The sequence below is a fragment of the Taudactylus pleione genome, unplaced genomic scaffold (assembly GCF_031769625.1).
Source record: "Taudactylus pleione unplaced genomic scaffold, aTauple2 ptg000524l, whole genome shotgun sequence".
Classification (NCBI taxonomy): Eukaryota; Metazoa; Chordata; class Amphibia; order Anura; family Myobatrachidae; genus Taudactylus; species Taudactylus pleione.
Genome location: NW_028284926.1, coordinates 1738692 through 1759473, shown reverse-complemented (window position 1 = coordinate 1759473; position 20782 = coordinate 1738692). Strand labels below are relative to the sequence as shown.

General features: G+C 44.2%; 1 protein-coding gene across 2 annotated transcripts in view; it reads right to left on the bottom strand.

Annotated features, from left to right (window-relative positions):
• Nucleotides 1-20554, bottom strand: part of RSPO2 (R-spondin 2) — a 138482-nt gene extending 117928 nt beyond the window's left edge. The window contains exons 1-2 of one of the 2 annotated variants that reach the window (XM_088450783.1): nucleotides 20145-20554; nucleotides 19624-19876 (exon numbers count right to left, since the gene is read on the bottom strand). In XM_088450783.1, coding sequence (XP_088306909.1) covers nucleotides 19624-19717 — 94 coding nt within the window. In that variant the 5' untranslated portion in view covers nucleotides 19718-19876; nucleotides 20145-20554. Of the gene's footprint in view, nucleotides 1-19623; nucleotides 19877-20059; nucleotides 20124-20144 lie in introns of those variants that run through there. The other variant, XM_088450784.1, reaches the window with a different exon arrangement.
• Nucleotides 20555-20782: the final 228 nt, after the last annotated feature.

Genomic DNA, 20782 nt, shown 5'->3' with positions numbered 1-20782 from the left:
GCCCCCCAAAGGGGGCGTGCTGTCAAACAACATCGACAGCACGCCCCCTTTGGTGCGAGACCCGGAGCGATGGTGAGCCCGTCGCTTGCCGGGTCTCGCGCATGCGCACGATGGAGCCCCCTCCGTCGTGCGCATGCGCAGTGGGGAACATCGACCCGCTTGCGAGCGTCCTGCCGCTCACGAGCGGGTCTGAATGACCCCCAAAGTTCACTTTGCAGCAGGACAAGGCCAGTGCGGTTGAACGGAAAAAAAAAAAAAAAAAGTTAAAATGTTCTTTAATGGCCAAAACAAATCCAGATCTAAATCCCATTGAGAATCTGTCGTATTATAAATAAAAAATTGGGTAATCCAACATGGAGAAAATCTAAGGTAGAATCGATAAAAATCACCCCCAAATAGTGTGAAAACCTGGCTGCCCAAAAGTCATATTGCAGCTAAAAGATGGTTCTTCCAAGTACTAGGGGTAGATACACTAAGCCTTGGAGAGAGATAAATTGGAGAGTACCAACCAATCAGCTCCTAACTGTCACTTTCCAGGATGGGTTTGAGAAATGCCAATTTTGTCATTTTTCAAACCGATCCTGGAAAGTGACAGTTAGGAGCTGATTCTCTCTTACTTTATTTCTCTCCCAAGGCTTAGTACATCTCCCCTCTAGTTTGCAGGGGTTGAATACTTATGCAAACATAATTTAAGAATTTTTTTTAGTAACTCAACAAATAATGAATTAGGAGTTTGAAAAATTATTTGAATAGCCAATTGGTTCACAATAATGTCTGGAACAATCATTAGTCATTTGTAATACTGACAAATCTGTTGACTTCTGAGGGACTGAATACTTGGACTTCTGCAATCCACTGTCTATGCAGAAAGCCATCACTGCGCTCCACAGCAAGTGTACTTTATTTTTTATTTATCGGGGGGAGGGTAATGGAGGGGAAAATACAGGGATGGTCACACATGTGCCGTTCCCCACCAAAGCAAATAGGGCAGGGTCTTCTGAACCTCGCCCCTCTCCCCTTTACACAAAAACATCCCATTGGGCTGTTCAAAAAGGGATGTGGTCATGAGACCTCTCAATCCCGACAGCGGAATCCTGGCAAAGGATTTAACATAGGCGTCGAAATACCGGCGCCTATGTTAATCCCGACGCCGGAATGCCAAGGACGCCAGCCCGAACAAAAGTAAGTCCGGGGTGCCCTTAGCGTTAGCTCCACCAATGAACGCTTCTCCTCCTCCCAATCGATTACTTCCACCCACTCCTGACTCCACGACTTTGCCCATGCTGCTCCTTACCTCTGGAGCTTTTACTCCTCCCTAGCAGAATCTCTAACCCACCTACAAAACTTCAAAAAAGGATCTCAAAACCTGCTTCTTTATCAAAGCCTTCCAGTTCTCATCGTAAACTACTGCTCCATCCTCCATGCTCACTGTCTCTCTGTGTCACCCCTCCCTGTCTGCCTCTTCCCTTTAGAATGTAAGCTCTCACAAGCAGGGCCCTCTTACCTTGTGTGCTTTTCCTTGGCTCACTTATACTATCATCTCCTTCCCATGGCCTACAGCTACACCTAACCTTTGGGTTCTGCCACCAGGCTGCTTATTTGGCCATTATTACTGGCCATTCAGCAATGTTCATAATCCTTGACCATGTACTGCAATGTTCTGTACTGTAAGTTGCTTTTTCCTTGTGTTTTTAACAAAACTTTTACACCAAATGGTGTGATAGAAGCACTGGTAAAGTGGTCAATGGCAGGTACATTTGTCCTAGGTTTTTGGCCTATGTGTTCTAAAAAAACCCAGGAGAAGTCTGTTTTGTAAGCAGACAGAGTATCGGCTTTTGGAAAAGCCGGTTTGGGTCCTGGGGGAGTGGATGTGAGGAGAGGGAGGGCTCCATCCACAGGCCACTCCAGGTTTGGGCCTTTCAGACTGGTAGCAGGCTCATTAGGGCTTACAGCTGGAACTGGCTGATATAAGCTGTGTTCAGTTGTAGCAGAGTGTCTCACACCTGCAGAAGTAGGCATGCAGGCTAGCATGACCAGAGACACTGTTATGACAACCCTGTAAGTACTGTGCATGTGCTGTTGTTGACGGTGTGGGCAGTAGGCCCTGCCGTCCTGGTAGTGAGGCTAGGATTTTGGCTTATGATTTGTTATATTCATTTAGCACAATAAAGACTGGCGCCGACCAGTTTGTACGAGCACCCCAGACTTGTGTCCCGTTTCTACGGCTGCTGTGTGTGTAAAGAGGGAGTCCATCTACCCCAGGAGAGGGACCCCTATCCAGACTGTGTCACAAAGGGTAGATTTAGTAATAAAAAAAAATGTAAAAGTGCTGAGCCCCCACCTTGTAATTTTTAATTATAGTGGATCGTGGTGGAATTGCAGTGGGATGTGGCTATGCCTCCCCTACACTCAGGGCCTATTCAGACTCTACCTAGCCAACTTGTACACCCTTATCCCTCGGTACCCCTGCATGGTGCATGCACGTGTGACGGTGGATTGAGCATAACTAGCTAATTATAACATCACATCTAAATGGGCATTCTTTAGACTGTCTGCCTCCTATGTAGTGAACTTTTGCAAAGTGTTAAACAATAGTATAATATAATTGTTATGCGAAAGCTAATTGACCTTCCCTCTATTACACACTCTAAAAAGACTTAATAAAACTATTCCCTCTGCTTTATGCAATCTGTGATTGCGCCCGTTAAAATAAACAGCATAAACTATACAGGGGGCATTAAAAAAAAAAAAAAAAAAAAAAAAAAAAAACGGGGCTGAAAGCCATTTGTTAAATTGGTTTCAAAAGTAAAACATTAAATGAAGTGAAATGTTCGACCTGATTTCCATTTCAGCCTGGATACAATTGATTTCTACCGAGTTAAAGACCCAGCTCGAGCCAAGACTCTTATTTCATTAAGAAAATTCTATTATGTTGCATCTGAGATCATGTAATAGGGAACGAGAAAGCGCCAGAGACATTTTTTGCGGCCGCTGCCCCACAGTGATTACTTAAACATTAGCAGATGTTTTAAAGCAAGTTGTAGGATTCTAGGAATTCCGCCCTCCTCCCCTGAACAATTGTCATGTTAGGTCCCTTCCAGCTTTCAAAGCACAGTTGTATGCCTTATCAAACTGCACTTACAAGAAAGACAGCGCAGGATACCAATAAACACTATTTTAATTAGCAAAATGGCAGCTGCATGCTATGGGTGATTGCATTTATCTACTGAATAAAAATTCACTTGTAAATATATATATATATATATATATATATATATATATATATATATATATATATACATACCGCTTGTCATCTTGTCATATTACAAGTAGAGTAGTGGCAGGTGCCTAAGCTGTCCAAGGAAGTGACCACACAACAACGGCATTAGCCGAGATCAGACGCAGACATCCTGAAGCAGTGTTATGCAACCCTTCCGCTGCTGTGGAACTAAACATCCCAGCATGCCCTCCCACAGTTTTAGCATGCCCCAGACAGACAAACTGTGGCAAGGCATGCTTGTGTATGTGGTTCTGCAGCAGCTGGAGGTCCGCACGTTGAATACCCCTCTCCCCCTAAAGCTTTAGAGGAGCTGCCTTAGATCTCCCCCAGCTGCAGAGAAATCCAGGCAGTGCCAAAGTCCGCCAGGACTCCGCTATATGCAAGAGCTGACACTCTGCCAAGTGCAGAGGATGGTGGCCGTCCCAAGGGAGAGGATTTATTACCAATTATTGGAAAGAGGGGATGAAGTAAAAGGCATATTTAAAGTGGAACACACCTTTGAGTAAATTAAACAAGGCGTTAAACACAATTGACAAAAGCACCCACTATCACTTACTAGAACATTTTACATATGTTTTCGCTCATGACATTGAGCAGATGCTCTCCCTTCCAAAAGCAATGACTGAAATACAAAAAAAAAATAAAAAAGTAAAATTTGATTTCCAAGTTCTGTAGGTGGAGGGACGGCAAGTCAGAAACGTGACCTACTGTACCTCTCTCGGATTGTGGAGTGCCCTCGCGTCTCTAAAACTGCCCGCACAAGTGGCAACTTTGGTTGCACGGTCTGACCAGTGCAGTGCACCAGGTGGGAGCTCATGAGGTTTTATTGAAAATAAAAAGGAAATTCATTTAGAACAATGACAATCTTCTACCCCCGGCTACCAAAGCACAGGATTTTAACCATGCATTGCAATATACTGTAGGTACATGCCTTGATCACTCATAGAAGCCATCCTAATAGGGGATACAAAATAGAGGAGCCACCAACTGCCAGTGACGTTTGGCAGAGTTTGCGGTGGCAGTTGGTGTGGCTCCCCTATTTAAAATTTTGGACCGTACTGCAGTCCCACCTTGGAACCGCCACTAAGCCCAATTATTTCATATATATACATTCTAAACCTTTACACCTCCTAACCCCAGTTGCATGAATGCCTCGTTTACCATGTACTTGCGGAAACATTCTGATCATATCACCATGCAACATGTCCTTTACCGCAAACTCCTGACTTCATCACTAACTCAGTCCAGGGTTCCAATACCCATACCCTTGTCTACAGGTCAGTGAGCTTCTGATTGGTAAACTGACCTGTAAAGATACATGCAATTTAAAAACAACCAATTTAGTTGTTGTAAACCAAAAATTGTACCCATTTTACTGCCTGGCCTAAAATAAAAATGAATCTGGTTGGCATCCCACCAGAAATGGTTACGTGGGTCATGACGACGACTACGGTCTAAAAACTCGACAAAGCATGTGGGATGCATACCAACCAAATGCTCAGCCTGGGTGACCGTATACATCCAAATTGGTAACTCAATCTTTGTACAAGACTGGGACTATGGGTGGTACATAGATCCAATTCATCAAACAGTTATAAAAAAAAAATATATATATATATATATATATAATATAATATATAGATTTAATTTCACATGATGTGTTTCTCTAGGACAGAGAACATTTTTTGTCATTATCTGGTTACTGTTACGTAAGAGGTTATCAGGATCGTGGTCTGTGGGAATTTTACAAATTCTCGTTGTGATGTACTGCAGTATGGCAAACCCGGTAATCTGTTCCCTGGGCAAATTATCTGCTCACTAATGTCTGGTATAGAGAGGAATCTAAATAATTACTGCCTATGCACGGGTTCTCCATCCAGTGTATACTCAGTTCACTTTTATACGGTCCCTGCTTTGAAGGCTTAACCCCAGCGCATTTCGCTGCCTGTCATGGTTCTTCATGTTGGGGCAAGTTTTGTGCTTTGCATCACAAAGAGGCATTCCTTTACTGAATTGCATCGGAAACATGTTTAGTACGGCTGTGGTAAGCACAATGACAGTTGCCGCTGCATGTTAGTAAATATACCTCATAGTATCTTTACTCTGTAAGCATTGTATATATTTTATTGACTACTAAAAGAAAAAAAAATATATATATATATATATAATCTAAAAAAGTTAAAATAAGAGAATAACTGGTACATTTAAGCTTCTAAAAGATACTTATCTATTTACGACACTGTTTTCTGGGACAAAGCAAACTCGATAACCCACAGAGTTTACAAATGGTTGCATTCCTCTTACAAATTGAATTGTCCACAGTTGGGTCTTGCATTGCAACAAACTTTTTTTTTCCTTAAAAGGATGGTAGAACAAAAGTAAGTTCTAAAATAACTTAAAGTACATATAAAAGAAAGAAAGCCAACAGGGGGGGGGGGGGGGGATTTGTACAAAATAAGAAGAGAGGTAGCGCTGACAGTGTACATCTACTGTTGAATGCGCCTTACGATAAATATTGAGGATTTTATTTAGCTGGTAATCAAATGTTGGCCACTGAATAGATTCAGCTCATGCTCCTGTGGTTAATCCACTTGTCCAATGTGGTTGGAGATCAATTAAAACCAGCTTAAAAGTTATTGTAAACGGGACAATTCGCACAAGTTGAGTTAGATCTCTATTCACTCTCCTCGCTCACAATACAATTACTTAAGCTCCGTAGTAAGGCAACAATCACCTTTCACCGTCTAGTCAGCACTTTAAGTAGTTCCACATTTAATTAAAGACACAGTATTCTCTTTGTTGGCACAGATTGTCAGGTCACTTTTAAGCAACGCAATCAAATACAAGCTGGAAAAAAAAAAAAAAAGTTCACAATTCAACAAAACATCTGTCGAAACAACGTCAAGATAAAATAAACCACTTTATAATCTAATGTTTTAGTGACTGAAAAATTTACAAGACCTTAAATGTTTAAACCATTTTGCTGGGGCATTTTATGAGAGGTCGGTATGTTTCAGTCGCACAAGGTTTATGATGCTCCAGAAAGACATAGTTTTAAAAAAACAGGTATGTAACGATCGTATTAGCAATAACAGTCGAACAATTAGATGCAGACTAAAAACACACATCGCAGAACTGTTCTGACCAGATGCAGAGCATGGCCTGACCAGACACATAAACCAAGATTTACAAAAAACAAACAATCAAACCAACGTTTTAAAGGAACTCATTTCATTTCAACAGTAGGTTCAGTATTACAAAAAAAAAAGAAATAAAAATAAATTTTTTTTTTAGAAAAACGCTTTACATGGGGATTTCTCTAACACTACGTGGTTGGTGACTGCAAACCTTCTAAGTGGCGATTTTAAAAACTTCTGCAGCTGGATTTAAAGGGACAATAGCGTTAAAAATAAAAACACGCCTGGTTTTGTATTTAATAGCATTGCTCCTTTAATCCCAGTAACGGCAAACCACTGAAGACGCAGTGGCTTTGAAAAGCGCCATTTAGTAAATTCAGCCCTGGACTTTGATGGAATATGGTTATAATTAGGGATGTGCAGGCTCGGATAGGTTCGAGTTTGCACGTGGAGTTCGGATTTTTCCCTCCAAAAAAACGGAACTCAGAACGAGGCAAAACGTCATCTTACATGGACGAACATCATCATTCCTGGACAAAAGACCAGGAATGATGATGTTCGTCCATGTAAGATGACGTTTTGCCTCGTTCTGAGTTCCGTTTTTTTGGAGGGAAAAATCCGAACTCCACGTGCAAACTCGAACCTATCCGAGCCTGCACATCCCTAGTTATAATATGCACAGTGGCGGTTCTAGGGGTGGGCTAACAGGGCAGTCGCCCGGGGCACCGGCCCCTAGAGGGCGCCACTGAGTCCCCAGAAGGTAAAAAATAAATAAATCCCATAATAAAAAAAAAAAACCAGCGCCGGTCCCCCCCGCGTTGCCGGGCGCCCAAAGGCAGCCGAAGCCCACTCCAGAGCTCCGGCTCCTTCATAGAGCACTATGGGAGGGACGTTATGAAATCATGACGTCTCTCTCATAGATCCGTGGTGGGGCCGTGGTCGGACCGGACAGCAGCGGATGCAGGAGCGTGGCCTAAGGTAAGTATTGTGTTTGTATTTTTTTTTTTTCAGAAGGGAGGCATGGGGGCATTACTACTGGGGGCATGTCTATAAGGGGGCATTACTACTGGGGGCATGTCTATAAGGGGCATTCCTACTGGGGGCATGTCTATAGGGGGCATTACTACAGGAGGCATTACTACAGGGGGCATGTCTATAAGGGGCATTACTACCGGGGGGCATGTCTATAAGGAGGCATTCCTACCAGGGGCATCTCTATAAGGGGCACTACTATAGGGGGCATGTCTATAAGGGGCACTACTATAGGGGGCATTCTTACTGTGGGCACTACTATAAGGGGCATTATTACTGGGGCACTACTAATGTGGGCACTACTACTGTGGGCATTGTATTAGGGGCACTACTACTCAGTACTGTGGGCCTTGTGTATAAGGGGCACTAATTTGGGCATTGTGTAAAAGAGGTACCACTGTGTGTCATAACATGAATAAGGGACTAATGTGTGGCGTAATTTGAATTGGGAATACTGTATTATAAAGGGAATTACTGCATGTGGTATAATGTGCTATACAGGGCATTACTGCGTGTGGCATAATGTGTTATACAGGGCATTACTGCGTGCGGCATAATGTGTTATACAGGGCATTACTGCGTGTGGCATAATGTGTTATACAGGGCATTACTGCGTGTGGCATAATGTGTTATACAGGGCATTACTGCGTGTGGCATAATGTGTTATACAGGGCATTACTGCATGTGGCATAATGTGTTATACAGGGCATTACTGAATAAGGCGCATTACTGCATATGGCAATTATTCGCCACGAGGGGAGAGCTTGGGGAAGCCCAGCACCTTCATAAGTGCTGGGCACGCCCCACAGTTTGATGAATTGGGGGTGTTCCACAAGGACACGCCCCCTTTCTGGAAGCGCGTGTGCTTTCAGCGCGTGCAGAGGAACGTCATCTACAAAGAGTTGTTGTGTTTTTGTTTTGTTTTTTTCTTTGGGGGAGGCGCAACTGTGAACTTTCGCCCTGAGCTCCACAATGTCTAGAACCGGCCCTGAATATGCAAGCAACATTAATATGCATCTAATGATCATATTACACACAATGGATGGGATGTATGACGAGATTCATCCCGCCATCCTTCGCATGCATGTCAGCAGTAATTAGGCCGGTATGTACAAAGAAAATCACAAAAGGACCGTTCTCTCGATAAGAGTTGTCCTTTGCAAATGAGGGACTTCCAGGTCTATGACCCAGAAGTTTCTCCGGCATCTTTCTGCGCGCGCACGCACGCGCAGAAGGACGTGCATGCCGTGGGGGTGCAGTACCCAGCGGAAAGGCGTTACCCACCGCATCGAAGCTCCAGAAAACTTGGTGCATATGACAAATGCGCATTTTCAGGGCTTGACCGCATTTCTCACATTACAGGGGACAGGACATACTAAGCTTCGCATTGCCAATGTGATACATCCGGCCACTTATTGGTTGCATTCCAGCCAGTGGCAGACTGGTCCATGGTGCCATCTGCCCCCCCCCTCCCGGCCGGTACAATTGTGCAGCACTGGGGCCGCGATTGTGCTTTCTAAGCATATACAGCCCGGGAGGTCCCTGCGCCTGCCTCCCAGCTGTCACTGTCAGGCTGCGACAGTGCAACTAGAATGAGGAGGGGCCAGCCACCGGTAGAAGGGAGGGCACGGGTGGGCGGAGGGTTAGAGGCATTGGCGTAACCAGGGGCGCCGAGAGGGGGGGGGGGGAGCAGGTACAAATTACCCGGGCCCAGGCTTGCTGGAGGGGCCCGGCGGGGTCCCTGGTCTGGCACCGCCCCCCCCCCCTCCCTCCTACATCACAGCAGCCCAGCACATGCTGCTGTGTGCTGGGCTGCAGTGGGAGACTGCTCGCAGCAGCTGGAGCAGTCTCCTACGCCTATGGGGGGAGCGATCATGCTGATCCCCATTGGCTGTGCGCCAGGCTGAGGGGCTCACAGTGCCTCCCTCCCAGTGAAGCGGCGCTGCTAAAAAAAAAATTGTATTCTGTGTTTTTTTCCTAAGGAGACGTGGCCACGCCTCCCCTGATTAGGCCACGCCCCGTCACCCATTGGCTGTGCGCCAGGCTGAGGGGCTCACAGTGCCTCCCTCCCAGTGAAGCGGCGCTGCTAAAATGTTTTTTTTATTCTGTGTTTTTTTCCTAAGGAGACGTGGCCACGCCTCCCCTGATTAGGCCACGCCCCATCACCCGGGCCCGCCGCGGCTCTTGGCTATCCTGGGCGTAACACACAGCCGCCAGCGCTGGTGGCTGTATGTTTGTCTTAATTAGCAGTCAATGAGAGTCATCCTTCCGGCTCCTGCAGTGGGTAATGGGAGAGACGTTATGGTGTCATGACGTCTCTCCCATTATGCAGGCGCCCGGCCCAACGTGAGGATTGAGGAGCGGATGGCGGAGGTAGCAGGAGCGGGCATTCAGGTGTTTCTTTTGTTTTTTTACGTTTGTGTGTCTGCGTGAAATGCCACTACTGAAGTCTACTACTGGGGAGGGAGGACTACTATTGGGCCACTGCATCAGGGGGGGTGGGGGACTACTACTGAGGGTACTGCTTTGGCAGGGGGGGGGGGGGATTCTACTGTGGGCACTGCATCGGAGGGGGAGGACTACTACTGGGGGCACTATATAAAGGGCTTACTACTGGGCGCACTGCACAGGGGGGGGGGACCATTGCTGGCCCTGGGACACTGCATAGGGGGAGCACTACTGGGGGCACTGTATAAGTGGCACTACTGGGGATCTGCATAAAGGGAACCACTCCTGGGGACACTGTATAACGGGCACTGCAAAGGGGGGGATCCCTACTGGGTGCCTGCATAAGAACAGGGTACTGCATAGGGGTTCACTACTGGGGGTCTGCATAAGAAAGGGAACTACTGGGGCCTGCATAGGGGGGGGGGGACCAGTACAGGGGGCACTGCATAGGGGGGAGGGGGATCACTACTGGGTGCCTGCATAAGAACGGGGTACTGCATAGGGGTTCACTACTGGGGGTCTGCATATGGGGGGGGAAATCACTACTGGGGGTCTGCAGAAGAAAGGGAACTACTGGGGCCTGCATAGGGGGGGGACCAGTACAGGGGGCACTGCATAGGGGGGAGGGGATCACTACTGGGTGCCTGCATAAGAAGGGGTACCCCTGAGGGCCTGCATAGTGGGGACCACTACAGGGGACACTGTATAAAGGGCACTGCATATGGGGGGGGGGGATTACTACTGGGGGCCTGCATAAGGGGGACTACTAATGGGGGTACTGTATAAGAGGCACTGCATTAAGGACCGGTGCATACAGAAAGAAATGTTTCCAGAGTGACGTGTGTATATATAGATTATATATAAAAATAAAATATTGCTGTGTATCCACAGTCTCCCTATGTGCTCCCAGATCCTGTTTTGCTATTTGGAGTACTGGCCTTTGCTTGCCAATTAGGTGCAGCCAAACAGTGGAACGCATGGTTGAAATAAATTTAGTGTAAGGATATACATGTGCACTGTGTGCCCTTAACTAAACTGAATGTGGAGATGGCATTACCCCATCGGGCCAAGCTCCTAAATGATAGTAATAAAGCCGGGGCCACTTGCTTGTGTTTGCCCCTCTGGCTGAAAGTTGCCAGCCAGCCCCCCGATTCCAGCATTATGATGTGCGCTTGACAGACTGTTCAGTCTTTGCAGTGCAATCCCCTAAAGTCTGCGCATATAGGAGGTGGCACGTTTTAATGGTCTGGATTCACACAAATTTCTAGAAGATGATGTCGGACTCACTTTTTAATATATATATTATTTATTTTATTTTTTTTAATATACATTCGACCACCCAAATTGTCCAAAGTATAACAATAAAAGTTTCTACAGGCGATCATTATGATATTTTTTTTGAAGTTTACGTTACCCATTAGAGTTCACAAAATTTAGGGGGCAGATTTAAATACACACGATTCAGCAGTCAGGTACGGTAAGTGGATTCTGCTCACACTTCTACAGGCTGCGAGCAGAATGACCCTTCCGTGACATAACGGGCAGAGCCGCCGGAAACCATTTAACCGGCTTTCGCAGCTAGCCGATTCAGCCCCCAGGTCACCGTGCACTATTAACTGAACTTCTCATACTCTAGGTCTGGCAGACCCATCTCAAGATGTTAAAGGGACCGATAAACCCCAAATCCGAAATCTTCATATATGAGCCACACAGACAAAGCGCATTGTTCAGCGATAACCTGACTTTGCACTGCAGCTTTTAGGATATTTAAGATTACCGCCAGACTGCTGAAACACCTCCTACGTCTTTTGGACAGTGCCCTGGTGGGATCTGATGCAGTTCAAAGAGTGGAGACCGCAGTCACTGAAGCTCCTGTGACATCACTAGCACCTCCCCTTTTTATGAATCCTCTACTCCACACAGGGACAGATTCAGAGGTCAACGCTAAAGTGATTCGGTTCCAACTGACCAATGTTTTTAGATTTGCACATGCTCAGGAGAACAATGGGTATACTGTATATAGTTAGGTATCATATACACCGTTTTTTGCTATAGTAAATATTAGTAAGTTGTTTACATTGCTAGAAGTAGAGTGCGCTACTGAGCAGGCTCCAACAAAATGGCTCCTCTAGGGAAACTACATTCCCTAACCAAGAAGGTAGCTGATAGTGTATCTATGCATGCACAGCACCATCTGGTTACTCTGTTGGAGTGACATGGTGGAGGAAGGAAGTCCTCCTCTTAGCTCCTGGGACCCACTAGTTGACCCTGCTATTACCACCGTCCCAGAACCCATCTGACATCCAAGCTGTGGAACAGTGAGTATGGCTGAAACTTCACTTGTACTAAATAACCCACAAAGCCAGATTAAGCTACCAGACTGGTTTTTGCCCAAATTACAACCACTGGTGTGTACAGTACTCTGCTAAACCACCAAACTGCATTTACTGTACATTTCCAACATATATAACAGTTTTATTTGCATTTTGATATAGAATCAGCATTTAGTATATCATTTAGTTGGCTTTTTTAATCAATTCCACTGACAGGGGCCTACTTAATCAATAAGCGCGAAACAGCAGCACAATTTATCAATCCCAACTCTCCCCATTTTGTAATGGTGAAACCAAAACTATCGGAACAATTTATTATTGGTCCTGTATCAGTACAGAGACTATGACCAGCAGCTGGCCCAATGTCAACACACGGTCACCGTTATTCATAATATTTAAATTTTTCACTGTGCCCGCAGGGGTCTGTCTCGGCCACTGTTCCGGGGCACGCGTAAACTGTGAAGGTAGCACTCAAGTCAAGTTCAATCAGCTATTGTTTTTTGTAGCTCAATAAAAGTACCAGAACATCTCCAAACACTGTTTGAGGACTGTGGGCCTGATTCAGCAAGGAACGCAGTTGCTTATGCAAACGTAATCGGCCGATTAATTAGCACTGCGCATTTATGAACCAGACGTTGCTATCGGGACTGCGATCACAGAGGCTACACAGACCCATGGCAGAGTGATTGACAGGAAGTGCCGTTTGGGGGTGGTGACGGGTCGGGGTCGTTGAGCGAACGCAGGCGTGCCAGTGCGTTTGAACTCTGTTGCATGAGCGTGCATAAATTAGCCACTGCGATACCAGACGCTGCCTGAGCGTGCGCTGAAGTAAGCAGTTCCTGAGCGAGGTCTGACCTGTCTTAACTGTGCATATGGGTCCGATGTTACCGATTGTTTAGCTACGTTGTCAAAGTGTACGGTTGTGAGTGTCTTTATGTTAAGCAGCAATTGCATTTTCATATCACTGCTGATATTAGCAACTGCGTTGTGTGCGTATAAGCAAAATAGCCATCCTTAGTGAATCAGACCCTCTGTTACTACCTTAATAAATAAGGTAGTTACTTAAAATATTTTAATCATGCAGAAATGGTCATTTCCATATGATTATTCTTGCTGTCCACTTTGCTATATAGGCCCATAGAGTATAGGCAGTTTACAATACCTACAAATGTACTTTCTGCAATTCAGTATATAGTTGGTTACATGACCCCCTCACCTTCACCCCCCAGTCTTCTAAAGTTTGTCAAATCCTAACCCTTACCAAATGACTCATATGTAAAAGATATTATCTAGACCAAAGACTTTCCTGACAAGAGCCGATTAAACATGTACAAATCGCCAAAATCTGAATTGTTCCTAATTTGTAGTGGAATGACTTATTAAGTAAATGAATTTTGCGTTGCAGAATATTACAGTGTACTGGAAATGAGACAGGAGTTAGAAGTCATTAGTCCACATGTACACAAAATCAATGCACGAGACTCTGAAATCAGGACCAGTTCGGGAAATTGGAGACCTCTTAACCTAGGCACAACTAAACCATGATGTATGTTATATTAAACTTAAGTGCTAGATTATTAGGCACAGACAGATAACGATGGGTGTTACAAGAGATTACGCTAGACGTACTTACAAGCAACCACATGATCAATAAACTGTTATGCGATCCAACGCTTCACGCCGGTCTCATGCTTAATGTTCTTGGATGTTAGCCAAAGATGTAGGGATTATTAAATGGGTTATTCACAGATCAGGTATGAAAATGTTACATTTTATCAAGAGTACCTGGCACTTAAAAAAAAAAAAAAAAAAACCTTAGGAGAGGAAAATATACATCTTGGACATTTCGGTGTCTTTAGTACAATTGAAGAAAACAAGGAGTAAAAAAAAAAAAAAAAATTTTTTGGAAACTATAAATCGAATTTTGCAGTCACCTAGAATAAACACCAGTATGCAATAGGGACACATATCCCACAGATGTGAATAGAAAAGAGAAGGTGGATGAATTACAATTGGGCAACTGTTGTTAAAGCAATGTTTACCCTTCATAAATTAGGTCTACGACCGTATTCCTATCAGCAGAACGGGAAAACTGTCCAACTATGTAAATTTGTGCATGCTCCTCTGCAGAAAACAAGAATGTGTGTGTCGAGGCCTCTGAAGCACCCAACAATTGTGTTATATGGTGGCTACAGCGTGTATGTATTTTTGCAATTGGTAGCCACGACTTTTAAGAGAGGCAGAAATTGAAAATAAACGTAAAAAAAAAAAATAACGTACCAACCAAAAAAGGAAAACCACACAACTCCAAAGACTTGGAACACTGAAAACAATGAATAAAATGACCCTTGTGTAATGTACACTTTCAATTACTAAGTTACTTAAAAGTGTCTGACAATCTCCCTGTACTTAACAACAGTGACGGCTCCAACGCAGTGCAAAATTCAAATAGGTGAGCCACACCAACTGCCACCCCAAACATCGCTGGCAGTTGGTGTGGTTCCCCTATTTGAATGTTGCACTGCGCTACAGCCCCACCTCTGGAGCCGCCAATGGTTACCAATATTAACCTAATGTATAATTCAGTGTTAATAAGAGTGCCATATAGCAAATATTTTGATATGTAGCCATTTAATAGCGCAGACTGTATCTTACTCTTTAGCCCATTGCTGTTTATTCCTGGTTGATGTCTCCCGTATGAGAAGACATGTTCTCTGCCAGTGCAGTTATATTAATTGCCATCACCAGGGGCGTAGCAAGACCTATGCTAGCCCCATAGCAAAATTCCCAGTGTTCCAAATCTCCGGACCGGAGCTGCAGGGCAGCACTACTGAAGACAACAGACAGGTAAGTATAAAGAGTTTATGGGTGCAGGGAGTGCGGTGTGGGCCCCCTGAACCCATTATAGATACGTCCCTGGATATAACGTGGTATATAAGAAGGCTATGATTAACTAATAAAATCAGTCAGCGAGGAGAGACGGAGGCATTGCGAATTCAGGCAATATCACAGGGATTTACTACAAATCCCTTGCAGGGACAGAGCTTGCAATAAAGCTCTGTCCCTGCGAATCCCCTCTGCACACTTATCACGGTATTTTCGCAAAAAATACCGTGACAAGTGCGACCGACCGTCGCCAAGCCCCGCCCCCCAGCGCTAAGCCCCGCCCCTGTGATCACAGCCCCCCGCTTCTCTTAATTACACTTATCTGCAGTCATCGGTGCTCTGGTGATGTCCTCCGTAGCTCCGGTCATCTGACATACCATACTGCACTGGGACTTGGTCCGGTGAGGAACACCCACCAGTGCAGGCTGGGAGACCAGCTGACCGGAGGGAGGACATCACCGGATCCCCGATCTCCGGTCCCTGGACTCAGGTAAGTTTTTTTGGTTTTTTTTGCAGTGTATCAGCGTGTAGTCTGTTTAGACCACACAGCTGATCATTATGGCCGGCTCCGGGCTCTGCATGTTAGAGCGGAGTACGAGTCCGGTAACCGGGGGAGACCCTGGATAACACCACCTCCAGGTGGCGTTATTATCACAGGGCTTTTCCCAGTATTTTTATACAATTTATTTTTACAATTATGGGAAATGCGATCTGCTTACTAAAAATAAGTGATAATTAGGGCTTGGAGTAAAATTATATGAATTCTACTCCAATTGCCCTGTAGTAACTTTAGGTGATACTAAAATAATGTGAAAAGGGTGTGAAAACACAAAACACCCTTTTTCACTTTATTTTAGTAAAAATAATGTTAATAAATAGAGCACATAGTCCTTACCTGAAGATCCTATGGATCGTGGGAGTGAACAAGACACGTGCGACCATTTGTGGGTGAGCGATTCGTGGCATGTGTGCCATGGCAAGTCGCAGCAAAGGCAAGGATGTGTAGCATGACACAACTGTCTGTGTATGCTAATAAGGGAAATTCTATAGAACAAACCGCCCCCCCTGGGGAAAATTAGCGACTGCAGGTGTTTGTTATACTTGGCTAAAAACTGAAGTGTAACAACATAATATCCAATACTGATCTAGAGGAGGGTGGGAATCCTGGTTCTTCTATGCATTATTGATAGGCAAAACATTTCAGCATTGTGGCTGACAGCAAGAAAGCCAAATGCATTAGTCTGCAAACCAAGAGGTTACAATATATATTCAGGGCACAAAGATTACAGCTGGATGAAACACAAAAATAAAAAAACAAAAATTAAAAACAAGTGGGCAGGAGGTAAGAAAAAAAAAAAAGTCAGTGTGCGGTAAACCTGGGCTGTTATTAGCCATGCAATTTTGTTTTAGAACCGATGATTGTAGTATTAGACGTAGGAAAGCATCAGATGAACATTTATATAGGCCACAATATTCTGTGATGTTATTTTTGTGGCTAGTGCTATGTGGAAGCCCCACAAACTGCTTAGCTGGGATTCCTCGCACGCTACTTGCAGGACAAAAGGTTTATTATAGAGATTATGGAAGGACCTGGTATAGGACACCTACCTTGCTGTGTTTGCGAAATTCTTCAATTTGTTCTCCTTTGTGACTATAGGGAAATTGCATTATGGTTATTGGCTGTGAAATTTCAGGGAGGGGAACCTGGCTGTAATATTAACTCCTCGTGTACTAGAAAGACAGACTTTCCGTACACTGTAAGGTAATACAGCCCCTGTAATGATAACCAGACCAAAAGGCAGCAGTGGTCTACTGGCTTCGAGCCAAGGTTATTATTGCAAAACGAAAAGAAAAAAAAAAGAGCGGTTTCATTCAGGAGGTAGAGAAGCACAGTTCTCGGCGACCGCTTATTGTGCAACCCTGGGAGCAAGTAAACATTAACATTTGCGCAGGCAAACTACGGTATTTTGGAAAACTAGAAAGATGAAAAGTAATATTGGGCGCCGTGGAATCTTACAAAACAATTTTGAGACACAATTAAGATAAACCACTCAGTTATAGCACATTATCAGTTAAGGTTTGGAGGAAAAAATAAATAAATCCATCAATACATAGGTATATCAGATAACTACATCATCCATCTACAAAACACACACACACACACACTTTATTGAAACCCTTGCAGACATTCTATCTCAAAAATGAACACTACAGCTCTACTACTAGATTATCATTATAATGTAATGTGAAACCTCCAGCACTCTAACCTGATTAGATTATGTCTAACCATCGCCTGTGCTGTGATTCTATGGAATCTGGTCAGCCGGCAACCTAAGGAATCCTTTAGAGCAGGGGTCTTCAAACTTGGCCCTCCAGCTGCTGTGGAACTACACATCCCAGCATGCACTGCCACCTTTTTGATATAGCATCATGCTAAAACTATGTGCAGTGCATGCTGGGATGTGTAGTTCCACAGCATCTGGAGGGCCAAGTTTGAAGACCCCTGCTTTAGAGCCACCAAAATCTTAGCCCCCTCTCACTTTCACATCACTTGCACTTGTGTGTGGCGTAACATTACACACTGCATAAACTACAGCCGATACAGAGATTTCCAATAAATGACCTCCTCCATAAGCATAAGTCCTACTAGGGAAGCCATGTAGATTTTGTTTGATCTGATTTAACGGTCTACAATAGACATGCTTTCTAGTGAGCCAGAAAAAAAATAAAAAATCATTCATTCAAAAACAAGGAAATATTTGAAAAGGCGCTGCAGAATCCTTGTGGTGCCATAAAAATAAAGGATGCTAATGATAAATAGCCAGATGGGAGGTTTCACATTTAGGGGCATATGTATCAAAGCTTGATGTGAGATAAAATTGTGAAATATAGATCACCAACCAATCACCTCCAAACTATCATTTCTTAATACAAGCCTGCAAAATGTAAGTTAGAAGCTGATTGGTTGGTGATCTATATCTCACATCAAGCTTTGATACATAGGCCCCTTAAACGTCATGGAGAGTGCACCAAAAATAGGACAAAACAAAAACACAAAAATGCAAATCTGCCTACTCATAGGAACCAATCACTTAGTGTGATTTAGGGAACGAAAGCTACAGGTAGGACCAGTTGCTAGGGGTTACTACCCTTTGTTAATAAATAAACTCCATTGAAAAAGTATTTGCAAGGCTTAAAATAATAAAGTTATACAGAGGCAGGAGGGAAACTGCTGTTGTCTGGAATTATCACAACCTTACCTAGTGCGGGGTGGGGGGTGCTGTACCTTTCTCAGTAAATATACAGACATCTACATTGATACTAGAAGCATAAAAGTGCCCCATTAACTAATAATAGCCATCCCATAAAATACTATATAAAACATGTTTGGGGGCCATATGTACAAAAGAGATTATGTTTCGGTCATGTTCTCTTTCTCCAAGTGTAACTTGAATGAAATACTTGTATTTGGAACGTAAACAGTAAGATATTCTGAACTTTCCAGGAACATCTCAGCTGGCTGTGCGGTTAGCGGCTCTGGGAGGATATTGCAATCTTAGACAAAATAATAACATTCTATTTAAGCGTAAATCAATAAATGACTTTTGTGGCAGATCAATCAGATTTGAACTACACATGCACGCCCTGTTACATTTTAGGGGACTCTAGTTAAAATGGCAAACTATCCAGGATGCTATTTACAGTAATATCCTTTTTAAACATAATCACCTAGACATGCAATACACAAGGTCAAAATTTAGGAGTATATTATGAAAGTGCAAAACATAACTAATAATCCCGCACCCCTGGGGTAAATTATGGCCACTATTAAAAGCCATCTGGCAGAACCATTGCAATATATAAAAGTAACATACTTGGCCTTGCAGCATTATATGATCACTTGACTTCTAATATCCTTATAAATACAGATGTGCGATTCGGTTCTCCAGAATCCAAATTCGCCCAAATTTCATGAATCCGGACAGATCGGAGTCGCAGTTCTGATCTTGTCGCGGTTTCGAATTTTTCAATTTTGGATTGCAAAAATGTTATGATTTTAGCGGTTTTTAAGAATTATATAAGAAAAAAAAAAAAAAAAAAAAAAAAAAAACACACACACATACACACACACACACCCCAAGATAAATCCAGATCCAAAACCCAAAAACACGGGGGTCAAGGAACATCTCTACTTATAGATGACATCAGGGATCCTATAGGTCTGTACCAGATTTTAAGTTAGAGTGACATATTAATGACACCTAGAAATCTGCTACAGCCAGGGGGGTGATATATTGCCAGCTATTTCCTCTGCATGCTTTTTGCTACATAGTATCACTCCACCTATTGTCCCAGTAGCAATAATGCAGGTTGAGTAGTAGCCTGGGCACCAGTATTACACTGTATAGATCAGGTAACATTACATATAGATCAGACAGCATTTCAGGCAGACAGGTGAGTGCAGCACCTCCAGCCAGGTCTCCCCCTACCCTCCCCAGGCACTGACCTCTTTTGCTCCTTCTCCAGCGGTTGCTCTGACAGTGGCTGTAATCCACACAGTTCAGGATGATCAGGGCGAAGGAAAAGAGCCTGAATTGCATTTGTGCAGGTGTCAGTCACTGGTAAATAGTAATAAATGGAATGCAGAGGTGGTCTCCTGTGGGCAAGTAAAGGACCCTCCTGGCCACTTAGCAGTGAGGACTTGAGTTGGGGCAGAGGAGCAGGGACTGTCTCTTCCTCGGTGCCATCCTCAACTCAACCTGATGGGGAGAATAAAATGCAGATTAAACCCAGACCAAACCCCACAAGTACTACACACTGTATGTACACAGCACAGATCTGCAAGATAATGCTTCTGCCCATTAGCACTATAAAGGGATCTTCCTAAGGGAATGTGTGGGGATAAGTAATTAAATAAAGCAGGTAAACGGATTAGTATCCACCTGTTACCCAGCATCCCCCACATTACACCTACAAAGTCCAGCAAGATAGAGAAAAAAAAAAAAGTAACACAAAGTTTAATTTTACCTTAATAAGTAGCAATTCAGCAACCGGGTGTGTTGGGTTCAATAATCCCCACCAGAAATCAATTGAAGCAGCAGCTTCCGATTAGATAGTTGCAATCAAGTCTATGGGAGCAGGTGAGTGCTGAAAGTTTGGAAAGGGGTGCAGATGAGGTCCGGGTGGTTAGTGTTGCTGGATTTTGTTGCAAGCAGCGGAGAATACTTTGTATCCAGATACCAGCTGGGAGTCCTGTGGAGAGTGGCAGTGCCCAGTTCCTGTATGGGCTGGTGGTCCTCAGTGTGCCCCTGGTGTGGTGCCCTGGGAAGGACTAGTAGTGACAGGGTTGATGCTCCAGTTTAGTGCTCTGGTCCTTTACACTCAGCATCCAGGCGTCCTAAATAAAGCAATGCCATCCACACTGATCCTCCTCCCCCCTCTCCCCTCCCCTCTCCCCTTATGGAGAGTGCTTTACTCACTCACCTAAGCTGTATAACTTTCAGACCTTCAAGACCAGACTGTCATCCTCCTCCTGCAAGTGCAGTGTACAGTCTGAGCAAACACACAGCAGCCCCGTTCTTTGCTACTACACCCCGCCAGCCTGGCTGCTCAGTGTAACCCTCTCACTGCCTGCAGTATCATTCAGTCTTCTGTAGTGGAAGGTC